The sequence below is a fragment of the Felis catus genome, chromosome B4 (genome assembly GCF_018350175.1).
Source record: "Felis catus isolate Fca126 chromosome B4, F.catus_Fca126_mat1.0, whole genome shotgun sequence".
NCBI classification, from domain to species: Eukaryota; Metazoa; Chordata; class Mammalia; order Carnivora; family Felidae; genus Felis; species Felis catus.
Window position 1 is genome coordinate 14745368 of NC_058374.1, and position 25897 is coordinate 14771264.

The 25897-nt window shown below is 41.8% G+C and overlaps 1 protein-coding gene and 1 long non-coding RNA gene across 3 annotated transcripts in view; one reads left to right on the forward strand and one right to left on the reverse strand.

Annotated features, from left to right (window-relative positions):
- Positions 1 to 25897, forward strand: part of LOC123386448 — a 171969-nt gene that overhangs the window by 102369 nt on the left and 43703 nt on the right. The gene's annotated exons all lie outside the window — the stretch shown is intronic.
- ITGA8 (integrin subunit alpha 8) overlaps positions 1 to 25897 on the reverse strand; it is a 189862-nt gene that overhangs the window by 3849 nt on the left and 160116 nt on the right. Inside the window, exons 26-29 of the mRNA XM_011283614.4 lie at positions 22004 to 22132; positions 17175 to 17288; positions 10189 to 10290; positions 693 to 815 (exon numbers count right to left, since the gene is read on the reverse strand). Of these exons, the coding sequence (XP_011281916.1) occupies positions 693 to 815; positions 10189 to 10290; positions 17175 to 17288; positions 22004 to 22132 (468 nt within the window). The remainder of the gene's footprint in view (positions 1 to 692; positions 816 to 10188; positions 10291 to 17174; positions 17289 to 22003; positions 22133 to 25897) is intronic.

The following is a 25897-nucleotide window of genomic DNA, read 5'->3' on the forward strand; positions in this document are numbered from 1 at the left end:
CAACAACAGTGGTTAACTAAGATGTGACTAGATTAATTACTCTTACAGTCATGTAATTGTGCCACTGTTTCTTTTTTGGAATGGAAAGGTCTGTGAAACTTGGCAGTCGTGTTGGTTTTCAGGCCAGAAACACATGAAAGAATTCATTAAGCCTTCCTAATGGAGATGGACTTATTGGCAAGATCAAAAAAAAAAAAAAAAAATTCCAAGCATATAACATGCATGATCTATTTGGCCCAAGAGTCCAAGTATCAGTTAACTACTACATTAATTGCATTTGTGGTGCTTAAAAAGAAACATCTCAAACAATTGCTGATGGGACCATGTCAACAAAAAGCTTGAGATCTTGATTAATTAAACAAGAAAAAGAAGGCTTCACAGTAACATTTTCACCACAAGTATATTGGAAAGAAGATCACAGGTCTTAGCTAAGAAAGTCTAACTTTCTCTGTATTTATTTACAAGAAATCTCCAGATAAAAGCAGCATTAAACACTCTTGGTCTTCTTAAATGTCAGCTACACAGGCATAGTAAGTTTGCCAAGACAAACAAGACACAATTTTCCCTTTATGTCTGTTAAAAATCCCCAAATCGTGCCTCTGGCATTGTCTTTTCAAATCACTAGGTGTATCCTTGTAAATCCCCTCAGTGGCCTCTCTACTCAAAAAGAAAAACAAAATAAATAAACTTACCTTCCATAAAGCTAAGGTTAAGATGGCCAGAACCAATAATCCAAGAAGTATTGCTAGTATTATTACCCATAATGGGATTGAGAAGGAAACATTTGGGGTTGCCCAGATAACTGATGTCTTAATCTGAAATGGAAAATAAAGCAAATGACCTCAAATTTGAAAACTGTTGGGTGAAATAAAGTAGTAATTACCATACAATACTGGGAGTAGTTCTGAAAAGATCCATATAATAGTTGAAATCATCCTAGGGGAGATCTGAATGTCTACAGAACTCAAACATAAACTCTTAAAAAACAGCACATTCTGTGGTCTCCTAGGTTGAATGGAAGATCTAATTACAGACACTTGGTGGGTGTTTGGTTTAGAACAGCCCAGAAACCCTGGAATGGAATTGAAGTGGATCAAGACTGAGAACCAACAAGGTGAAAAGGAATGACCTCAAATTGGGCTGGACCTTTTGTGGCAGTAATGACTGCCATTGACCCTATGAAAGGCCAAGTCTGTCCACACACATTTCTCTACAGAACTGGGCTAACCTCACTGAGAAGTGAGTTGAATTGGATCCACTGGACTGTTGAATGTGCAAAAAGATTAGAAATCACCTAATATAACCACCACTACCCCCCCCCCCCGCCATTTTATTGATGAGAAGATTGAGTCCCAGAGGAGCTAAGTGAGTCACACAACTAATTAATGCCACCACCTCTTTATCTCTAGCTTCTGTGTTTATGATGGCCCACAGCCTCACTAGCCATCTTGGAGTTTATGGAAGTAAGCAAAGTGAATGCTAATTGTCTGGATGCATTGGGGTTGCCTTCAATCCTAGATCCAGTTTTCGGTTGCTATTAGAACTCATTTCATTCCCCACTGTTGCAAGGGAATTTGGAGGAAAAGGAGACCTTCTCAGCAGGACTGCATGCTCAGTGTCCATGAACCACCCCTCCCCTCCCCCATGAGCAGAAGCAGCTCCCCTATTGCCCGTGTGCTGGGGAAATGTGTCTTTGGAGACCCCGACGGCAAAGAAGCTGTAGACCCCCAGACAAAACCAAGAGACCCAGTCACGCTGCTAACACCTCTGCCAAAGAAAATAGAAATGAAAATGTTCTTGGATCTGAAATGTTATTCATCCAGGCAGGTCTATCTGGTTTTAGAGAGAAGTAAGTACTGTCTCAGTTAAACCAGGCAGAGTGCTCCTCGTTTTAACTGTGTTGGTTGGAAGGATCGTGGGTCCAGTTCTGATACATGTTTGGGACCTCTAGGTCACAATTCTCTAACCCACCAGTCAAGAGATGATGGATTCATAGCAAAGGTTGGTGGCTCTAGAATGTGTCTTGGCTGGAAATGTATGGGTGTTTTCATAGCCTGTACCCAAGTATTGGGCCCTGACCATGATCACCTCTTTCCTCTGCCTTCTTAACTAGATTGGAGCATCCTGCCTCTGGTTTTCTCAGCTTATTAGGCTTTTCACTGCTCCTTCATCTTGGTCCATTTCCCCTATGCAGCGGACATACTGATGACTTAATTCTCTCAATTCTCCGGTCCCAAGTATCATTGATATCCAGACCAAACAAAGGCATCAACAGTAGTGAGACTGCTAGTCATTCCACATGCTCACTAGTGCCAGGGACTTGCTCCCTGCTCTCAGTGAGGAAAAGGCTGGCCATAACCTCCTCACCATTTATACCTTCCTCCTTCGCCCGTTAATGCCCACTGCCAGCACAGTCCCTATTTCATCCAGCACATCAGCAGGAAGTGCAACAATTCCATGACCATGATGGGATTACCCTCGCCCTGCTTGTTGCAGTCTAAGGACAGGACACACGGCACGTGAAGAAATGATGCACTGAAGGACTGAAAGCAGTCACAATGCCACCTGGATTCTGCAGCCTAAGTGACTTACTCTAAAACAATCCTTTGCATGTATATGGCTACATGAGCAAGATAGGGACTGATGACTTCTGAATCACTTCCCTTTATATTCTTTTCCCTTAGTAAATTACATCTAATACCTATGAAGTCAGTGCTCAATCCTCCTCTTAAAGTGTTTGGAGGAAGGACATGAGGTGATCTTTCAAAATGAAATAACATTACTGGAAGCAGACTCAAACAGTTTTTGTAACGAGAATTTCAGAATTTTGAAACTACCAGGGATGGTATTGATCATGTATGTATTCACTGGCCAGTTAGGGTGGCCCAGGAAAGAGAAAATCTGGAGCCACGGCCAATTCTGGGGTTTCTTATAAATGTTTCTTCCCCCCGAGCTCTAATTTCACTGAGGAAACAACATAGTTTCAGGCTATATTTGGTGCATGTGTTAGAGATTGCCAAAATTTACTAGTAGGTACTTTACAGTAATACAGCTAAAAGGGTTGAAAGAAAGTCCATAGACTATTCTGTTCATATTGTTAGTTTAATAAAAAGCAATGGATTGGGAGAAGAGCTGCTAACAACTTTGCTGGGTTTCTTGGCTACTGTAGGCTTTGATGTTATTATTTTAAAAACTTCTCATTCTTGGGGCACCTGGATGGCTCAGTCAGTTGAGCTTCTGACTTCAGCTCAGGTCATGATCTCGCGGTCTGTGAGTTCAAGCCCCGAATCGGGCTCTGTGCTGACATGTCAGAGCCTGGAGCCTACTTTGGATTCTGTGTTTCCCTCTCTCTCTCTGCCACTCCCTGCTCATGCTCTGTGTCTCTCTCTCTGCCAAAAATAAATAAACATCAAAAAAAAATTAAAAAAAATAAACTCATTCTGTAGAAACAGGTAGGGAGGTCACTTACAAAGAATAATGCTACATATGAAGACTTTTTTTGCAGCAATGATGGAAAAATATGAATAAAATATTAAATTGAACAGGATATGCTTATTAGAGACTCTTGAAGCAGAGAACAGCATATAGGTACAATTACAAAATCTATTGGCTTTTTGTTTGCATTCACTTCCAAAGATGCTGACAGTAGTGTCTTAAAAATGTCTGAGACCAGATGATTGCTACTGTCCTTTTCAGTTCCAAAATTCTGAAATTCTCATCACTCAAACTCTCATCAGTCTTCTCCCAGTAACATTATGCTCACTTAAAAAATACTACTCCATGGGGCGCCTGGGTGGCCCAGTTGGTTAAGCGTCTGACTTCGGCTCAGGTCATGATCTCACGGTCCGTGAGTTTGAGCCCCGCGTCGGGCTCTGTGCTGACAGCTCAGAGCCTGGAGCCTGTTTCAGATTCTGTGTCTCCCTGTCTCTCTGACCCTCCCCCGTTCATGCTCTGTCTCTCTCTGTCTCAAAAATAAATAAACGTTAAAAAAAATTTAAAAAAATAATACCACTCCATTCCCCTTCTCTAGGTATTTTAAACGTTAAGATTACACATGTCATGTACATTTCCTGTAAATCATCATATGTAATTAACCAGGAGGAAAGGACAAAGAGTTCTAAAAGAACACAAACTCAAAAACTTTCCTCCTGTGCCTGCATTCTGCTTTGCTTGCCAGCTGCCTTTAGGACATCCATGTGGCACTGAGGCTGCCCAATCTTCTCAATCTAAAATGGGAGCAGCTGCAAAGACCTTCCTTGGCCCCTGGTGTTTTCCTAAACTTATCTAGGCTTTTCACTGCCTAGTCAAGAAGTCACTACACCAAGGCCAGTGGAAACATGGAAAATCAACAACACTGCCCCAGAGCATTTCTCCAGATTTCCAGGGCAGGAGAGCTCATCGGTTGTTGCTGGAAAGAGGTGGATGAAGAGTCAAGTGTAACACGTCATTGGAAGAGTCACACATGTCTTGGAAAGAGAAGTCTTTCTGAAAACACATTGATCAGGGAGTCATGTGACATATTCATGTCTATAAATGGCAATGGGGGCATTTCATCCGTGGGTGGAAATAGGTAAAGCCCAGCCTTTCGTGAAACTCAATGCTTTGTATAAATTAGAAACTTGAACTGCAAAGGCAAACTTACTAGGGAAAGACTTAATTGACTACTTTTATATGACCAAAGCTTATTTAAATCTGTATCAGTGCTATGGAAATTTCAGAATGGTTTGGGAAAGCTTGGCACAAAATAAAATGTTGGAAAATACTGAAGCTTTGTTACTCATTGTTTATGTTCATCTTGCAGCTCATTTTGATAAGCCCACAAGAAGCTTACATTATCCATTGGAAAATAAATAGTAAGAAAAATAGGTCTTAATTGTCAGAGTTTGTCATGACTAAACACTAATTTACTGTAATTTTCACTCATTTCAAATAAGACTTATTTAACACCCCAATGTTCTCTGGAGCTCTGTAGCTATTATCACCAGCTCCAAACTGGAACCTTGTATAACCCTGCAATAGATCAGTGCTGTCCAACAGAAATATAATGCAAGCCACATGTGTAACTTAGGAATTTTTTGAAAGAGGAAAAAGAAAGATGAGACATTAATCTTAATAATTTATTTAACCCTAAATATCCAAACTATTATGTCAACATGTAGTTGATATAAAAATATGCACAAGACATTTTATTTATTTTTTTTATTTTTTTTAATGTTATTCATTTTTGAGAGACAGAGCCCAAGCAAAGAGAGAGGGAGACACAGAATGTGAAGCAGGCTCCTGGCTCTGAGCTGTCAGCACAGAGCTTGACGTGGGGCTCGAACCCACAAACCGTGAGATCATGACCTCAGCTCAAGTCAGATGCTTAACTGACTGAGCCACCCAGGCGCCCCTCCACAAGACATTTTAAATTCTTCTTTTTTTTTTTTTTAACAAAGTCTCCAAAATCCAGTGTGTATTTGATATTTGCAGCATATAACAACAAACCAGATTTTCAGTGGTAAAAGCAAAATGTAGTCTCACCAAAAAAATATAGCTGCATTTAATGGACAAAAAATCTTAGACTGCTACAGTTTTCAGGTTTACATTTAAATGAGTTAAGATGAAGTTAAACTTCTAGTTTACTTCTTCAGTCACAGTGGCTACATCTCAGGGACTCACTATCCACCTGTGGCTGATGGCTACCATACTGGACTACACAGCTCTAGAACATTCTGTATAGTCTCACACAAAGGTGTGATTTGCCTGATTACCTAAGCCCCTCCTTGTAAGAATCATTCATCTAGAAGGTGGTCCGATGGCAGAAAGGGTGTATTGAGGACTAAAGGTTTCCTTTAAAACTGCAAGTGATTATATATTTCAGCTGCTTTCAGAAAGAAGGGTAGGGGCACCTGGGTGGCTCAGTCGGGTAAGCGGTTAAGCGTCTGACTTTGGCTCAGGTCATGATCTCACTGCTCGTGGGTTTGAGCCCTGTGTAGGGATCTGTGCTGACAGCTTGGAGCCTGGAGCCTATTTCAGATTCTCCATCTCTCTGCCCCTCCCCCACTCATGCTCTGTCTCTCTCTCTCTCTCTCAAATATCAATTAAAAAAAGACATTAAAAAATAAAAGAAAGAAGGGTAATGTTGACTAACTGAAGTACTTAAAATTTAGGGTGAAAAACTTAAGTGTGTGCCAACCAATCAACAAACTGTTTCAATTCATCTTTATCAAGAACCTGTAGCTATTTAAAGAAATAGTATAGGGGCGCCTGAGTGGCGCAGTCGGTTAAGTGTCCGACTTCAACCAGGTCACAATCTCGCGGTCCGTGAGTTCGAGCCCCGCATCAGGCTCTGGGCTGATGGCTTGGAGCCTGGAGCCTGTTTCCGATTCTGTGTCTCCCTCTCTCTCTGCCCCTCCCCCGTTCATGCTCTGTCTCTCTCTGTCCCAAAAATAAATAAACGTTGAAAAAAAAAATTTAAAAAAAATAGTATAAAATTTTAACAATTCACTTACTATAATTATCTACAATCTTAGGAAGTGAGATCCATAAATTATAAATGGAATTTAAACTTTCTTAAAGTGATGCTAAGTAGGGAACATTTAATCTTACCTTCATCATGTCATAAATCTCGTTGTTCTTTATTACGGTTGAAGGACCATATATAACTTTTTAATATGCCTACATTTTATCATTGACGTTTATGATATGTTTTTGTATATTTGACAAAATACCAAGGTAGAAGGAAAAAGCTCCCTTGTATTTGCAACTGTAATTAATGTTGACATCTGTATTTATGTCTCACAAAATCTTGTGTAAACGTACTTCATAGGGGTCGCAAGAATGGTTTAAATGTACCAAGATACCCTACCTACGGTGCCATTTAGAATTAATAACATAAAGTGGACCAGCTGAACACACATTTTAACATTTCAATGGCCCCTATGAGATAAGCAGTTTGAACTCCACAAATAATTGTTGAATATAATAACTCTATTTTAAGGTTCTAAAGCTGTGCTAGCAATGAAATGGATTTACAGTTTCTGTATGAGGTTTTTTCTTTAAAAATATTTTTTAATGTCTATTTTTGAGAGAGAGAGAGACAGAGCATGGACGGGGGAGAGGGCGAGAGGGAGACAAAGAATCCAAAGCAAGCTCCAGGCTCTAAGCTGTCAGCACAGAGGCCGATGCGGGGCTTGAACTCAAACCTGAGCCACCCAGGCACCCCTGTATGAGGTTTAAGGAAAGATTTTCATTAACTAGTTTCTAATAACTACAGTTGGAGTTACTAGACAATAATATTCCCTTTCTGGATGTAAATTATAGAATTTGGCTTTAGTGGCACCACATACAAATGCCAAAGATGATTATTAAGCAAAGTGTTCAAATAACTGAATCCTGTTTTTTTCTCTGCTGCACTGTAATGACTCCGTGTTCAGTCTATTCCTTGCCTCCTGCAACCTTTCCCTCACCTCTGAACACGGCAAGAGTCATGCTTCATGAGTTCATTTGTCACAAACAGACATCCTGCAGGTAGCAAATGGGGACTGCTCTCTTCTTCAAAGAAGCTCACACCGGGCTCGAAAAAATGGCTGAATCATGACCTTGTTGCCAAGGAAGTACAAACAAACCAATCAACCCGCACAAGGGCCTAGGAAAACAAGCCACCAGTCTCTAGTCTCGTCACAAAAAAAGTATCCAAGAAGGTTTACCCAATGGCAGAGTAGGGACTGGGGTTCATAATTATGATTCCCAACTACCCATTCCAACTGATTTAGCGCCTTAAAGCAATTCTCTTCTGCTGCTTTCTTTTCCATATAAGAAGGACCTTTGAGAAGAACTTGCTAGAAGAAAACATCAGCCAGCCCAAAGCCCAGTCCTCTCAAAGCAAGCCACAGGAAAATCATTTCCCTTGAGCGTGGGGTGGGGCAGATCTGCGAGACCTCAGAGAACCTTCATTCCGAAATGTTTTCCCAATAACCTTCATATCCATGATGTGGTAAATCATTCACCCCAGATAACAAGGCTTTTGAAAAATGCAATGACAGGAGTGGTGGGGATGGGGGAAGCACATGTATCTGATGATTTTGTGGATCTTTTGAGATGGGTTGAGAACAGCAGGCTGTCACCTGTGGCCAGTGCAGAAAGACACAATACTGTTGATGGGACTGACTGTAACATATGTTTCTTTTATGAAACACATGCTCGGAGAAAACAAAGGGACCCAGATTTATCTCCCTTAGAGCAACAAGCCTTTGAACCTCTTCGGAAGAACATCCTATATTAAAAACCCAAAGCCTCTGTCTTCTAGGTTGAACATAAATCCAAACTATGGTAGACATCTTGCTAAGGAAAGAGAGATGAGCCACATAAAGAAAGATGTGGCAGTGCTTACTTTCAAATGCCACCAAAGTTTACTCAAATACTTTGACATTTCCAGTTTGGGCTTCCTCAACCTAGAGGGAGAGGGTAAGGCATTTTGGGAGGGTTGCTATTACTGACTTGAATACCTTGTTCTAGGTGTAATGCTTGGGCTCCTCAGATATCACTTTATTAACCTTCTCGACAATGCTTTCAGGTGAATATGGTTAACAGCCCCAACGAAGCAGAGTGATTTCCTGAAAGTTTCTTAATTAGAGTGGGCGGAGCCAGGATGAAGCCCGGAGAATGTGTTTTTTTTTTAAACTGTTTTTCAATTTTTTTTTTAAAACATTTTATTTATTTTTGAGACAGGGAGAGACAGAGCATGAGCAGGGGAGGGGCAGAGAGAGGGAGACACAGAATCTGAAACAGGCTCCAGGCTCTGAGCTGTCAGCACACAGCCCGACACGGGGCTCGAACTCACGGACCGTGAGATCATGACCTGAGCCGAAGTTGGACGCTTAACCGACTGAGCCACCCAGGTGCCCCCCGGAGAATGTGTTTTGAAACACATTGGAAATGTGGGTCTTGCTCCGTGCTGCCAGACTAGATGCTAGAGATTCTCAGTGCTTTCAATGTTTTGGGGGTTTTTTGTTTTGTTTTTTTTTTTTTTTTTTTGAGAGAAAGAGTGAGCACAGGGCAGGGGCAGAGAGAGAGAGAGAGAGAGAGAATCCCAGCAGGCTCTACACCATCAACACAGAGCCCACCGTGGGGCTCAGTCTTACCAACTGCGAGATTAAGACCTGAGCTGAAATTACAAGTTGGATGCTTAACTGTCTGAGCCACCCAGGCGCTTTTAAAGCACAGTGCCAGACCTACTGAATCCTGATGTTTGGGGTGAGGTCTTAGCATGTTTTTATCTTTAAAGTCATATGAGTGATGCTTCTTTGCATACTCAAGAGTTGCAAATCACTAATCAATGGATTCATCTAGTTTAAATGACTAAAAGTAGATCAGGCTATAGAAAGATTAAATTTTGTAATTACATTTAAGAGCTAGGCTGATAAGACACATTATGATAGTATCAACTTATATACCATCCACAACAGTGCTTCTCAAATTGTTCTGGGTACACGATGCCCTGATGATTTTGAGAAAATGAAGATTCTAACTCAGCAGGTCTGAGTTGGGTGTCAGTAATGTTTAATAGCCTCAATTTGAAAATAACATTTCATTCAAATGAAGCTCATAGTGTACTTTTCTTTTCAGGTGAAAATTATAGTTCTTTGCCTAGAAAGGAAAGATGACTGTCTAAGGTCATCCAGCTGTCCCTAAGGAAGAGACTCCTTCCTCCCCACCTCACTCACCATGCTGTCCTTAAAGTTAAACAATCAGAAAATAAGTAAATAAATAAACAGAATTAAACAATTGGGGCAATTTCATTATAATGATCATTGCTATCTGGACTCCTTTCAAACAAAATGGCTTGATTAAAAAGTGATATTAGTCTGGGGCACCTGGGTGGCTTAGGTGATAAAGGATCCAACTCTTGATCTCGGCTCAGGTCATGAGCTCATGGTTCGTGAAGTTCAAGCCCCGCCTCAGGCTCTTCCCTGAAGCGTTGAGCATGCTTGAGATTCCGTCTCCCTCTCTCTCTGCCCCTCCCCTGCTTTCTCTCTCTCTCTCAAAATAAACAAATAAACTTAAAGAAAAGTGGTATTAGTCCTGCACTCTCAAGTTTCTCAAGTTAATGTAATAAGCACTTAAATGTAGCACAAGTTGAATAGTGATTTAAAAAATGATTAGTTCAGTGAAATTATTGTGCGTCTATATTTTTCAGATACTTACTCCTATGCTCCCCTCTGGGAGTTTTGCTGGCTGATCTTGATAAGGCATCTTCTTAACTTTGAAGGACACCAGGGATGCAAGAGAATAGGGATCATTTTTTCTCTGAAATTAAAAATATATATTTAAATATATTCCATGTAAATCTTTTAGAAGTTACAGTGGCAGCCAACTGTTTTCAGTGTCTCCCATTTCCAAAGCAAAATTCCACCTTCTTTCTTTCTTATTTTTCTCTCTTGAAATAAATTTTTCCCCATCCAATGATCCATCCATCCATCCATCCATCCATCCCAATATCTTTGTAGATATCCATGCAACTGTCCATCTAACCGTCCCCCCAACAATCCATCCTCTTCTTAGTTCTGAAAAGAATTTGTCTTATTAACAAAAGATTTGGTACAATGATGTTAGAATAAAAGCAGAACATCAGAGTCCCTAAAAGGAGTCAGCACGAGGATTACTACGGTTGCTGCAAGTGAAGAACAAAAGGCAGGTATAGTGAGTTACAAAACTCTTATTATATGATAGAGGGAACCGTTTTAGGAGAGAGACTGGTACTAAATTATAAAGGAATTTATCACATTTCATCTTATCAGAAGACCCGGAAGGCTCTCTCAGTCTCCATACTGTTAGGATTTGGGTTGAACGCGGGACTGTCCTGAACACTGCAGGATGTATAGCAGCAGCTGTGGTCTTTACCCGCTAGATGCCAGTAGCACCTCAACCCCAGGTGTGATAACCAAAAATATCTGTAATTATTGCCAATGTCCCTGGGAAGCAAAATCCCTTTGGTTAAGAACCACAGACTTAGAGCCATAGTGTTTTTGAGAAAACTTTTCAGCATAAGTTTTTGTCTGTTTGTTTAATTGGTTCTCACATTAACCTGTTGATTAAAGCCAAAGGAAAATATTTAAGAGCAAGTCAAGGAGAGCCGTTTTGAGAATGTAAGCCTCTGTGGTTCTCCTCCATTTAACTTGAGACAGTGATTACAGCTATCCAGTCTTGGGCTGTAATTGGCTCACAAGGCTCTTGAGAGCAGAGTGTTAAAATTTCAGCAGTTTTGAGTATCAGTCGTTAAACAGAACCATTATTAAAGTTTAAATATACATAACCTTCAGAAAATTCGATTTTTAAAAAGGTAATACACACTCAAAGCTCACTATTTCTTAATTATTTTATTATATTTTACTGGTATTTGTGCTCTGGATATTATTTAGGTCTATTGTACCTGGGAGTGGAAATACTACGTGATGGTGTACAGGAGCCTCACCTCCCAATTCCGTATTTGGTGACATTGTGTTGGCAGCTTGAAATCGGCCATGGTGGGGATATTTACACCATGGGAATCAGCAAATGCTACATATTGGAGCTTTTCTCCCACTCCCCCAGAGCAGTTTATTAAACATTCACGAGCACTTCCCCACCTATAATCCAATGTTGGGTTGCTTGCGGCCAGTTCATCAGGTTGGATTGTAATAATTTTGTTTACATTTTTTTTTTTACAAAGTTCTTTTTTTTCCCCCCCCGTGGCTGAATTTTTTCCCTCCCTTCAATAAACCCCATTTCCTCTAGATGATAAGCATAGGCTAGACCATGAAAAACTTTTAAATACTTGAAGTCACTCTATCTTTGACTTTTTCTTTGTTTCTACCCTAACATTCCAGGATAAGTAACTTTATTCATTTGTAAAAAATTCTTTTTTTGGTGGCTCCTGTCTTCTGGCTTTTCCATTTTACCCAAAAGCTGGATTTTTTGTTTGTTTATGTGAGAAGTGTCTTTTAAAACGTGGAAAACCTTGGGGCACCTGGGTGGCTCAGTTGGTTGAGTGTTTGACTTCGGCTCAGATCATGATTTCACAGCCTGTGAGTTTGAACCCTGCTTCCTGCTCTGTGCTGACAGTTCAGAGCCTGGAGGCTTCTTCAGATTCTGTGACTCCCTCTCTCTCTGTCCCTCCCCTGCTTGTGCTCTGTCTCTGTCTGTCTTAAAAATAAATAAAAGTTGGGGCGCTTGGGTGGCGCAGTCAGTTAAATGTCCGACTTCAGCCAGGTCACGATCTCGTGGTCCATGAGTTCGAGCCCCGCGTCAGGCTCTGGGCTGATGGCTCGGAGCCTGGAGCCTGTTTCCGATTCTGTGTCTCCCTCTCTCTCTGCCCCTCCCCCGTTCATGCTCTGTCTCTCTGTCCCAAAAATGAATAAACGTTGAAAAAAAAAAATTAAAAAAAATAAAATAAAAAAAAAATAAATAAAAGTTAAAAACATTTTTTTTAATGTGGAAAACCTGGCTAATAAAATTTTGTGTGCACTTGGTGATTTTTTAATTTTTTATCTTTCTTTTTGTGAGAGAGATTGTGAGCAGGGAAGAGGGGCACAGGGAGAGACAGAGAGAGAACCTTAAGCAGGCTCCACACTCAGCGTGGAGCCCAGTGTGGGGCTGGATTCCACAACTCTGGGATCATGCCCTGAGCTGAAATCAAGAGTTGGACGCTCAACTGACTGAGCCACCCAGGCACCCCTGATCTACTCTTTATTCTCCAAAACAAGGTTTCTGCCACTCTTTTCAGTAGGAAAATGTATTTTTGCCCATTTTTCTAAGATGCTCTGGAGCACTAAGGAATGAGAAATGTCAGCTCTTAGGCTACGATCAGCTAGGCACACCAAAGATTCGCTCCTCTTGTGGATGCAGGTCAAAGGCATGGTGCAGGTTAAGTATTTAATTCATGAACAATAGTTGGGAGCAGATTCATTCCATGTTTAAAGGTGAATGCTTTCAGCCATGGTCTTTACATAACTACATTATTCTTGTTATTAAAATTTTTTTTAATGTTTATTTATTTCTGAGACAGAGAGCACGAGTGCGGTATGGGCAGCGAGAGAGGGAGGAGGCACAGAATCAGAAGCAGGCTCCAGGCTCTCAGCTGTCAGCACAGAGCCTGACACGGGGCTCGAGCTCCCAAACGGTGAGATCATGACCTGAGCCGAAGTCGGTGGCTCAACCAACTGAGCCACCCAGGCGCCCCCATTATTCTTATTATTAAAATAAATCATGGGGCATCTGGGTGGCTCTTGCTTAAGCGTCTGACTCTTGATTTCGGCTCAGGTCACTATCTCACAGTCATGGGATGGAGCCCCACATTGGGCTCTGCACAATCTCTCTCTCTCTCTCTCTCTCTCTCTCTCTCTCTCTCTCTCTCTTTTCCCCCTGCCTCTCCTTCCCCCTCTCCCCTGCTATCGCTCTCAAAAAACAAAACAAAACAAAAAAGCTCTTCTTCCATATAGCAATCTATTCAAGTACCTGCAATAGGATTGAAAAAGCAGCTGGAGTTAATATCCCTCGACAATATCTCAGACCTTCAACCTGCCCCAGCTAGCAGTTAATCCTCAGAAAATGCCCAATTCCTGTTATGGCTGCGTCATTTATACCCTGGTTTTCAGCTCACTAGCTGCCTCTGTTATTCACTTGTGCACAATGATTTGCTTATGGTCTTGGTACTAATAAAAGTCCTCTAGTTGGTAACAAATGGAGAGTGAGGCTTTTGAACTGGTTAAATACAGAGTGTGGCTAGTAACATCATGAGTTCTTTCCTTCCCACCTTCCCACTGCTTAATTCCTTCTCAAGAATTGTTTTTGACCACACAGCCCATGTGTAAGTTCTCAACGTTTACCAGAAACAAAGCCTTGTGAGACGACAAAGATTTTACTGGTAAAATCTTACACTGTGAAGGATTGTTTTAAGCCACAGTCACAGGACAGGGTGTCATTTAGGATTAACCTAAATAAAATCTTTTTCTGACCAGTTTGCACGTTCACCAAGTGGACAGAAGCAAACACAATGCAGCAAATCATGTCATGCAAGAATTGTAAACTTTCTAGTTTGGATTAGGAAGGCAGAAAATGTTTACCTCCTTCTGGATTGCATGACCTCCAGTATATAGTATATTCTTTGGGAGGGTGGGGAGGGAGGGAGGAAGGGAGGGAGGGAGGGAGAGAGAGATTGCAATAAAACACTCCTCTTTGGCAGTCACATTCCAAGACAGGAATAAGCAGAAACTGGGGGAGGTGGGGGGGTGGGTACCGAAATTTGGGCTATGGCTGAGGGTAAATGCTGGTGACTTGGGCCACTCTCTCTGGTATCTGGTATCAAAGTGCTACTTTGTTCCGATAGGACTTTAGAACGTCCCTGCAGATTGTTCTGGTTTGACTTTGCTTGTGCTAAATATTTATAGTTGGCAAACTTCCTCAGTTGGTATTGACTTCTTCCAGACTTACTGGGTCATCCTTAACAGGAAAATGAAGATGGAATTTTCTTTTTTTTTTTTTTTTAATGTTTATTTTTGAAAGAGAGAGAGAGTGTGTGTGTATGTGTGTGTGAGCAGGGGAGGGTCAGAGAGAGAGAGGGAGACACAGAATCCTAAGCAGGTTCCAGGTTCTGAGCTGTCAGCACAGAGCCTGATGCGGGGCTCAAACCCATGAACTGTGAGATTGTGACCTGAGCCCAAGTTGGACACTTAACCTACTGACCTACCTGGGAGCCCAGCCCCAAGATGCAACTTTCCCTCTGAAGTCCTCCTGCTGGAATAGATTAACATCACAGAACTGACACATGACATCGAAAACAATCATGTTTCCCTTGACTGTGGTGTTGTAATGATTTTAGTCCTGCTCCACCGAAGTTATTCTCCCTTACTTCAGTAGGATGTGATGATACCCAAAGTAATAGAAGGGATGGATGGTCATAATTGAGAGTGCATGGGCTTGGGAATTCAGCAAGACTCCTCCTCTCAACTCCTCAATGCTGAGATCAGAAGTAACAGCCCCAAAGTACAGGGACCATGAGCAAATTGATGGAAAATACTTGCTACTAGAAAGCAGTGCCTGGTGCATAGTTGGTACTCCATGATATTTGTTAAGTGAATGGATAAATAATGGTTTAGCTTAAAAAAAATCAAATGAATTGGGTACTGCACTTCTCCTTGGTTTAGGCATTCAAAACTGGGGTGATTTTGCCCCCAGGGGCTATTGGCAATGTCTGGAGACATTGTTGGTGGTCACAACTGGGGTGTGAGTTGCTATTGGCATCTAGTGGGCAGGGGCCAGGGATGCTTCTAAGCATCCTATAATGCACAGGCCAGGGCCCCCCACAACAATGAATTATCCAAGATATTAATGCTGAGATTAAGAAATCCTGCCTTAGGGGGGCGCCCGGGTGGCTCAGTCGGTTGAGCGTCCAACTTCGGCTCAGGTCATGATCTCACCGTTTGGGAGTTCGAGCCCTGTGTCGGGCTCTGTGCTGACAGCTCAGAGCCTGGAGCCTGCTTCGGATTCTGTCTCCCTCTCTCTCTATCCCTCCCCAACCAGTGGTCTGTCTCTCTCTCTCAAAAATAAATAAACATTAAAAAAAAAAAAAAGAAATCGTGCCTTAAGTTAAAAAACAAAAACTTCACGACCTTTTAAAAAATACCTTTAACTTTCTATTTATCTTCCTTTTATTTAAATTAAATAAGATTTATGAGACTATGGAGGTATTTTCAATCACAGAAAACGTGAAAATCCCAAGGTATGAAATTCTATATTTTAATAGCTACACTCAACAGGATTCTACCATTTGATTTTCTATGCACAATGAACCAAATGAATTTTTTAGTAGTTAAAATATGAGCAAGAACGTATAGACTTGGTGGGGTTTTTATTTTAGCTCATTTCCCCCTTTCTAAATCCCTTCCAAACAACAAGGTCAAAAACAAAGTAGTCTCATTTAAATAAACAGCTCTTTCCAAACGGAGAAATTAATCTGCTTAGTATAAAAGAGATTTAAAACCTTGACAATGCACACAACCAGCAGAATTATCTGCAGCAGTGTGGGATGCCACAGTACAGAGAGGCCGAAGTGGCGAAGAAGAATCTATGAATCACACATACGTGTCTCTTCACTGAGATGGATCCTGGCTGGAACCCAGACTGTAGGAACACTAAACAACTGCAACTTTCTAGGGCAATCTGCCTTCTCCCTTCTTAATTGGGTTCTATTTTGACCCTCCTGGGCCTGTGGCTTGCACTGTGCTCTTACACTCACCATCATCCCACTGGCTAATATTTACTGAAGAACTGTGTGCTGGGCACTGGGTATAAAGAGGTGAGCTAAAGGATTTATTTGAATCTAAGTTACTGTCTAAAGGTCTTAGGGACACAGGGTATTTAAATGGTCTTCACCTCAAAGCTGGTGAAGGAATATTACTGAGCCATAAAAAGGAAGTCCTGTCTTTTGTGACAGTGTGGCTGGACTTGGAGGACATTATGCTAAGTGAAATAAGGTAGACAAAGAAAGGCAAATACTGTGTGAAATCACTTCCATGTGAAACCTAAAAAAGCAGAACTCAGAGTAGATCAGATTGGTGGTCGCCAGGGGCTGGGTGGGGTAATTGGGGACAAGTTGGTCAAACGGTACAAACTACCAGCTATAAGATGAATAAGTTCTGAGGATCTGATGTATAATTAACAATACGGTCTTGTGTTCTTGAGAGCTGTTAAGAGAGTAGATCTTAAAAGTTAACCACCTGCCCTCCACAAACATGCCAAGGTAATTACGTGAGGGGTTGGAGGTATTAACTAACTTCAGTGTCGTAGTCATTCCAAAATGTATACGTGTATCAAATCATCACCTTGTACACCTGAAATTTACATTCATTGTATGTCAACAATATCTCAATAAAGCTGGAAAAAATAATGTCTTCAGCTGATGGGAAAGACGACCGGCTGATACCGGCTCAACTTCATAGACACTTCTCTTAAAAATGTTTTAAAATTGAAACCCTTAAAAATATTCATAAAAATTTTAAGTTAAAAATTAAATCAAAATTTTCAAATGAAAAAAAGTCAATCTGTTTTAAATTTTAAAATGACAACATTTAAAAATCCTTTCTAGAAGAGCTTCCTGCTGAGCTTTTGAGAAGAGGTTCCCTGCAGGGTGTGTGCACATGAGTCAGTGTTGTTACCTGGAGGAAGGTCTTGGCCCATAACCGTGATCTGACTTTTAGGACGGCGCTTTCTCCTCCTTCTAGTCGCCCCACCACGCAGGAGATTTGTAAGCACTCAATATTTGTACAATTCTGCAAAAAACACAACAGCGATGTCTTTAAATTGTGGTAGAAAATCAGCATTGAAGTCAGTTTCTCTACATTGCATTTTCTCAGAAGTCACTGCCTAATCCATAAATTATTCATTTAAATAACAAACAACTACAGTGAAACAGCTTGGTAGTAATGATGCATCAATTTTACTGGTAATCAAATTTAAGCTTTTTTTCCCCCCCTAAGAACTTAAAACAGTCTTCCTGCAGCAGTGATTGGACTGTTTTGTTTCATTTTCTCAGAACTTGGGAAGACATTTCTTATAGACATTTACAACACCTGACCCTAAACTGAGCAAGCCCTGAAATGGCTTCAGACAAAGCTCCCTGTGTCTAGATTATCTCAAAGACCCAGTGTTAGCAACGCATGGACAAGCATATCTCTATAACATTCTTCTCCCTAAATTACTTCCTGCTTATAAAGCAGAATCTTGCAGATTCCATCCATTAAGCTGTTTTTAAACTAGTTCCTAGGTTTGCCAATTTATAATGGGTAACCTTTCCTATATGAGATGCATCTTTCTGGGAAGTATTCATTAAACTGATGACATTCTACCTGTCAAATCATATTTTCTGATTGGATCCAGTATGGAAATAAATGGACAACTCCCCTCCATTTTCTGTGTACCCATGTGTAGGATGATACTTCTTGAATTGTACTCCCTCGCTGATTTTAATTTAATGCATAGGCTATACTCTATTTATTTCTCATGTCTCAGGCACTGGGCACTGGCCTATAGATGCTCAATAAACATCAGTTTATTGGACATTTTGTGCAGGATTTAACGGAGGCATTTCACTTTAAGTAATGGATAAGCCACAGAGGCACATGTTGCCATGAAAATCTTTTTCAAGAATCTCAGAATTCTCTAAAAGCAGAGCAGTCAGTAATGTGTATCTGGTAAATTCTGGGAAGGCCACATTTCTACATGCTATTTCCAAATTGAGGTGGCTGGGATTTTTGTTCTGCTTGGGCTGGGTGCTGAGGTGTTTGGGGTTTTGTGCCTCCAGCAGGAGCAGGAGTCCTGCAGTCCCTGCAGTCCCTGTCACCTGTGAGGACCTGCATGTTTACCTGCACCCCATTACTGACAAGCTGTGTATCTCCAATCCCACCCTCTGGAGGCAGAGGAGGGGAGTGGGAAGGAGGTGATTCTTATAAATCCCTGGAGCTGTTGATCCTGGTGAGCTAGCTCTGTTGGAGGATTCTGGAGACGGTGGTGCTCAGAATGAACCTTGAAGGGTGAGAAAGAGTGAGCTAGGCAGATGAGGACAAGACCAGTGCGCATTCAGAAAAGAGGAGAGAAGGGTATTTGGGGCAGGGTGGACAGGTGGAAATGAGATAGGAATGAGAGAAAGTCTAGGTGGTAAAGAATTTTCCTATTTGAGCCAAGGAATTGTATTCAGAAGATCCCATTTAAGCAAGAGTTATGATTGGGTGTGTGTTTTAGGGGCAGGTGGTACGTGAGGCAAGAATGGCGGGAGGAGAGCAGGAAGCAAGGAGGGTGATAAGGGCTTGTTGCAAGAGTCCAAGTGGGAGGCAAGGAGGCTCTGAACCAACGCTATGGGGATGGAGAGAGGAAGACAAAGTTAAGGGCAGCTCAGGAAGCAGAACGGGATAGTTGGTGACAAATTGGAGATCTTGATGAAGAAGAGGGAGGATTGGGGGGGAGCCCTTTTGGCTTGGGGAACTGAGTGGATGGGCACCGGCATTACTGAGATTGGGAATTCTAGAGAAGCACATTCTGGGGATCATGGAGACAGGGTTTTGGACATGTTGGGACTGGCGTGGCTATTAGACATCCAGATGAACATATACGCTGCTCCCCTCGGGTCCAGAGTGCAGCAGGGATGGCTAAGATGGCAGGAAGCACGTGGGTATGGCTGGAGTTATGATCTTGCAAAACATTTCTCTTAAAGAGTGAAGTTGGTGGGGGAGGGGTGGGGCCCAAGGATGGAATGAAGAGGTACAGGGGCAGATAGGAAGCCCAAGAACAATTCTAAGACGACGCAGGCCAACAGGCTAGAAGAGAACCAGGGGAGAAGGTTTTTGGGGGAGGCCAAGGGATGCAACTGTTGCAGGAAGCGGTTAATAGTGTCCTATGCAGAAGAAGGTTTGAAAGATAAGGTTTCTGTAAGCTGAGTAGGGAAAGGACAAGAAGAAAGCCTGGAGATGAGGAGATGGGGTGGTTACTACAAGAGCAGCAGGGGCCCAGGATGAGAAAGGCAAGGACATTCTTAGGCGGAGGAGAAATTATATTTCAGTGCTAACGGATACAGATTTTTCCTATGCAAAGTGGAAATTATGATCCCAACACAGGATGTTGGCATTTTGCACTTTCAAATTCCTAATCAGAAATGGGATTCAGTAAGTTGTTTTTAACTAAACAAAAACCATAGGAGGTCTTATTTAACTTTTGATTTTAGAATAAACTTTGTATAATCACTTTCTATCCAGGACTGTTTTGACTTGAGGACATGGGGAGGCAGAGGATTTGCAATTTTCAAACCAATAAGAGAGAAAGAGAATAAAGCATGAGTTCATAAGGTCAGACATGGAAATCAAAAACTGCCTTGCTGTCATCTGCAAGTAATAAGTTTCTATGATATTCAGAAATTAAAAATCATCTTGCCTTAAAAATCCTTAATGAGAAAGAACGGGGGGGGGGGGGGGGAGAAAACCTAACCCTACAACAGAAGTGCATATAATTTTCAAGAGAATTTTAGTTACTGATCCCTACTGCCTCTGTGAACTCATGAGACATACACTATAATGGAAGTTGATTTTTCTAAATTGTTGGTTCCCATATAGGTCTGGGCACTGGTTCTCCAGAGGGCGTTCGCATTGGTACTGCAAATTAGAACTCTGTAGATGCCAATCGTTGTTTTTCTTTTTTAAATATTAAATTATAAAATTTTTTATTGAGGTATAATTAATTTTATTGAGGCATAATACACATAACGTATTAGTTTCAGGCGTACAACAAAATGATTTGGTATTTGTATATATTGTGAAATGATTGCCACAATAAGTCTAGTTAATATCCATCCTCACAGATAGTTACAGTTTTTTTAATGATAACTTGTAAGATCTCCTCTCTTAGCAAGTGTCCAGTATGCAATGCAATATTATTAGCTGTAGCCACCATTCTGTATGTCACATCCCCAGGACTTAAATCATTGTTTTCTGTTCTTTTGTCCCTCCTGGAAGATTCCCTAAAATAATAATATGCAAAATTGTATTATTTTATCCTAAGCTGAAGAGCGTATCAATTTCCCTACTCTCGGGTTTTGAAAAACATGACCATGCCATAAAAATTTATAGGGACTCGGGGGCACCTGGGTGGCTCAGTCGGTTGAGCGTCTGACCTCAGCCCAGGTCATGACCTTGTGGTTCCTGAGTTTGAGCCCCACGTCGGGCTCTCTGCTGTCAGCCTGTCAGAGGGGAGCACCCTTCGGATCCTCTGTTCCCTTCTCTCCCTGCACCTCCCCCACTTGTGTTTTCTCTCTCTGTTGCTCAAAAAAAAAAAAAAATATATATGTATACACACACACACACACTGTGTATGTGTGTGTGTGTGTGTGTGTGTGTGTGTGTGTGTGTGTGTGTGTATATATATATATATATGACTTAAAAATTTTGAAGACTTGAAAAAAAATCTGCCAATGACTTTTGGCCAGGTTACTTCAGGTACTTCTATTATAATAAACATTCTTCCCTTGATTTCAGTTTAACTGAATAAGTCAGACTTGCTTGTTGTATTTTTCTGTCCACCTCTGCATTTGAAACTTTTTATGAATGTTAGAACATGTTCAAGACAAACATTAAAACATTTTTTAGCCTTTTTAAAAAATGTTTTTATTTATTTTGAGAGAGAAAGAGAGTGAGAGAGAGAGAGAGAGAGACAGCATAAGGGCAGGGGAGGGGCAAAGAGAGAGGGGAGAGAGAGAACCCCAAGTAGGCTCCGTGCTGTCAGCACAGAGCCTGACACAGGGCTCGAACTTAAAACTGCGAGATCATGACCTGAGCCCAAATCAAGAGTCAGACGCTGAACTGACTGAGCCACCCAGGTGTCCCACATTTTAGCCTCTTTTAAGTGTAGAGTTTGGTGGTATTAACATTGACCTTGGAAGGAGTGAGAGAACCGAACAGAAACTACTGACTCTTGAGCACTCTTTCAGTTTTGCAGAGGGCTGACTAAGCTCAGGACGGATCTCTGGCATCCCCCAGTGCTAAGACTCTGTAGGATTTTGGCCCAGGAAATCAGAAGGCCCCCTTCTCATCTCTTCTGGACGAGCAGAGGAGCGTGAGATGTAGGGGCACGTCTGACCTCCCAGGACCCGCTGCCCACAGCTTCTTTCGCACCCTTGTACTCAGTGTCTGGGGACAGGCTCACAGAGAGAGCTTTGTGTTCTGCAAATGCATTCCCCGCCATGGTTTACGTTCTCATCATTAGTTCTCTAACATGGTCTGCATGGCAGGTGGAGAAGAGTGAAAACACTATAATGCAAATACTCCTTTGTCCCCATGGAAACGCCGCTTTCATGGCTCACTTCGTGTAGGGCCAAGACATGGTGGGCCTACCTGAGCACTGACTGACAAGGAGAAACTATAGTTGAAGTTAAAACCATCTGTGTTTGGGAGTTCTGTCCTATCCACCCTTTCCTCTCCCACGTGCGTGCACTGAGACAACTCACGAGGATTTTTGCGGGGCTCTGTCTATGGGGCTCTGGCACACGCACGTCTCTCTTCCTGACAAGATGAGGGATGGTCGAGTTCCGTAGAAAGGCGCTCAGCTCGGGGGTGTCCTCTGGGGGGGTGGCGGGCTGCAAAGAGAAAGCAAGAGATGGCATGTCAGTCTCATAAATGCTTGCCTCCTTTCCATCAGCCTTGAACTTGAGGCATTTTTCCCCCTCAACTGGCCATGAGTCACATGAGAAGTCAGACCTGTCCTGATTTACCAGCAGCGTGTTCAACAGCAAAATGAACTGTGCAGACAAGGACCAAGGCTTCCCATTCTCCAACGATAGGAACTCCTGAAGGATGGGGAATGCATTCCTGGAAAATTTATCTCGTAAGGTTCCGATTTTAGCAGAAGTGATTTCCCCATTAGGGAGTGACTTTTCAAGTAGGAGTCATTTACTTGTTACTTTACTCTCATTGTATATTGGGACTGGTGAAACTCAGGAACCTTCTGTGTGGTGAGACGGATCCTGAGGTGGCAGGAAAGTGAGGCGATGGCCATAGGGAAACAGTGTGATGCGGTCAGGGACCCAACTTTGGCATGTCTGAGCCCCATACTCCTACAGTTGTAAAACATTCTCCCTCAGGAGTGAATCGTGTTCTAATAAAAACGACTTTTCCAAAGCATGCCACATGAACACTGTGCTGTGAGGGAGCTTGTTTTTAGCCCTGAGTTTGTTTTGTGAGTGTTCTAGAACTTATGATTTTTATCTGAGGCTCCATGCTGGTTGGGTACATCTGATAGCTGAATAAATATTTTTAAAGTTCCAATAAATCTCACACAATATCCTATTAAAACTCTTCATTTTAAACCAACTGAATATAGAACCTTAATTTTCTGTCTCCCTAGGTTCCCCAAACACATGTTTTCCTTTCTAGTCCCAGGAAAAATAATAGTATGCTTATTTCTATGGGATGAAAAAAGATATTCTTCTATTGCAGATGTAGGATGCACCACAAAAGATGAAATGAGAGTGCTCAGTGTGTCGTAAGAACCTAGAAAAATCTAGTGGATAAACAGGTAGAGTCCAGACTCCTTAGTATGCCGTGCATAGCCTACTTCTCCAGCCTCATTTCTTAACCAAGAGCCCTTCACGTCCTGCTTTGCACAAGTTGCACAGAACCTCCGTCCACTCCTGATGTGCACCAGGCTGATTCCTGAGCCCCTGTTTGATATCCCACATGATGGCTCCACTCCCCCATCAGTACCCATCAAGCTGTATAGTTGCTGATGAGTTGCCCAATGAGAAGATGTAAAATAATAAGGATAGGGTTACATATAACATCGAAGGAAATATCAGGAAACAGGGAGAGGAAGAAGATCCAGGGAGGAAAAGTAAGATGGGGGAAATTGGATGTAAGAGACAATCCAAGAAAGTATGGATCTAGGGAAGCCCAAGGAAAAGGAAGCTGCAAAAATAAAGAGTGACTGAGGATGTCCAATCCTGCAGCCAAGTAAAGAATTAGGACTAAAAGGAGTCATTAAGTTTGTCACATAAGAAATTATGGACACATCATCTAGCAGTTCCCCTCTGGGTATTCATCCGAAGAAAGGGAAAACACGAGCTTGAAAAGATCTATGCACCTCCATGGTCACTGAAGCACTACTTATAGTAGCCAAGATAGGAAGCAACCTAAGTGTCCATTGGCAGATGAATGAATAAAGATGTGGGGTACACACACACACACACACACACACACAAATATTATGCAAACATTAAAAAAAAGAAGAAAATCCTGCCATTTGCGAAAACATGGATGACCTCACGGGCATTATGTTAAGTGAACTAAGACAAAGAAAGATAAATATCATGTGGAATCTAAAAAAAAAAAAAAAAAAGACCACCCCAAATCCCCCCAAACCCAAACTAAACCTCTAACTCATAGATACAGAGAACAGGTTGGTGATTGCACAGTTGGGGGACTGGGGAGGGGGGTGATATGGGTGAAAGTGGTCAAAAAGTACAAACTCGCAGTTATAAAATAAACAAGTCCTAGGGGTGGAATGTAGAGCATAGTGACTACAATTAATATTGCGTTGTGTATTATTCCTGTAGCGGTCGCAGCAGCAGTAAAATAATAGCCCATAGAGAAGAAAACTCTTCAGCTTCCTGTGTGGTTGCATCAGATGCAGCTTGTGCACAGATAAATAACACGTTTGTGGTGGCCCCTGGTGCGTCATCACTTACAAATACTTAGGAGTGGTCTCTCAGCAAAACACAGGACTTACTCTGAGCCAGAGAATGAACGAGACCCACAGCAGGGGCTGGTAAAACATGCTTCATTCTCTTAGCGATATTGTTTTACAGATAGAGGAATGTCCCTCCTAAACACCACACTGAGAATGTCTTCCAGTGACTTCCAAACCAGTGTTCTGAAGTGGCATTCCAGAAATTGTTTCAAGATACAAAACAAAAACCCAAAACACAAAACGAACCAAAACCAAAAAAAACAAGGGAGAAGTTATCCAAGAAATGTAAACAACAGGTACAGCCTATTTTCTAGATGAACTTTTGGACCCTGTTTCACAATCGATTGTGAAGCCACAGGTCATGTGTTTCCTTGAAATCTGAAATCCTTAGCGGTGAGGCCCTCTTAGCACCCCTGTTAGGCAGACATTCGGTGCAGAATACAATTTGCTAAGTGCTCCGAGCAGCTGGTGGCAAACACTCAAGTATCTTCTTCAGAACAAATGTGAAAATTGCTCCTTTCTGTAATAAGGAAACGATTGTTAGTAAATACGGTTCTTTGCCCCCAGCTGCTACTCAGATTTTGACTCCAACAGGAGTTTTCTATTTTCATGACTCTTCACCAAGCTCTTCACTCTGGGCTACGTTTAAATTTATGAATTAAAGGGATACTGGATGGCTGGATTGCGCAAGGCAGCTGGAAATGCAGCTTTTGAAGAACACAGTTGGGTGAGATAAGATTAAGGGCTCTTTGAACCCAAACAAACACAACGCGTGCCCTCGTCTTCTTGTTTGTGATTTGTCTTTGCACCTCAGGTAGTCCTAGTTCACAAAAGATGGTGGACTTTGTTTCATATAACTCTTCGTCTACAATTAAATCGAAGTAGGGACAGACCATGGAGGTCAGTCTACCATGTAATTTTCCTTAAGACATAAATGTTAAGGATTTGTCAGGAGAGGAAAAAAAAAATCCACTTTTTTTTTAAAACATCCTGAAAAGTTCATGCGAAGAATGACTAAAAGAATCCATTCACTCCATTGGCGATTTTGAAGCTTTTCTTAGTTGTGGGACATGTTTTTGCATTTTAAAATTTACAGGAGGACCTGAAGACCATCTTAAAGAGAAGATAAGGCAGGGGCACCTGGGTGGCTTGGTCGGTTGAGCATCTGACCTCGGCTCACGTCTTGATCTTGCCGTTCCTGAGTTCCAGCCCCGCGTCAGGCTCACTGCTGTCAGCCTGTTAGTGCAGAGCCCGTTTTGGATCCTCTGTCCCTCTCTCTCTGTCCCTCCCCCACTTGTGCTCTCTCAAAAGTAAGTAAGCATTTGAAAAAGAGAGAGAGAAGATAAGGCAAAGAGAAATTGACCCTGGAGAGTGTATTCCCTTTGGTGGCTGAAAATCGGACCTATAGGCACTGTTAAAAATAAAAGGTGGGGCACCTGGGTGGCTCAGTTGGTTAAGTGTCCGACTTTGGCTCAGGTCGTGATCTCATATTTGTGAGTTTGAACCTCACATCGGGCTCTGTGCTGACAGCTCAGAGCCCACTTCTGACCCTCTGTCTCCCTTTCTCCTCTGCCCCTGCCCTACTCAATCTCTCTCTCAAAAAAAAAAAACATTAAAAAAATTTTAAAAAGTGAATGAAATAATTCTATCAAGGGGA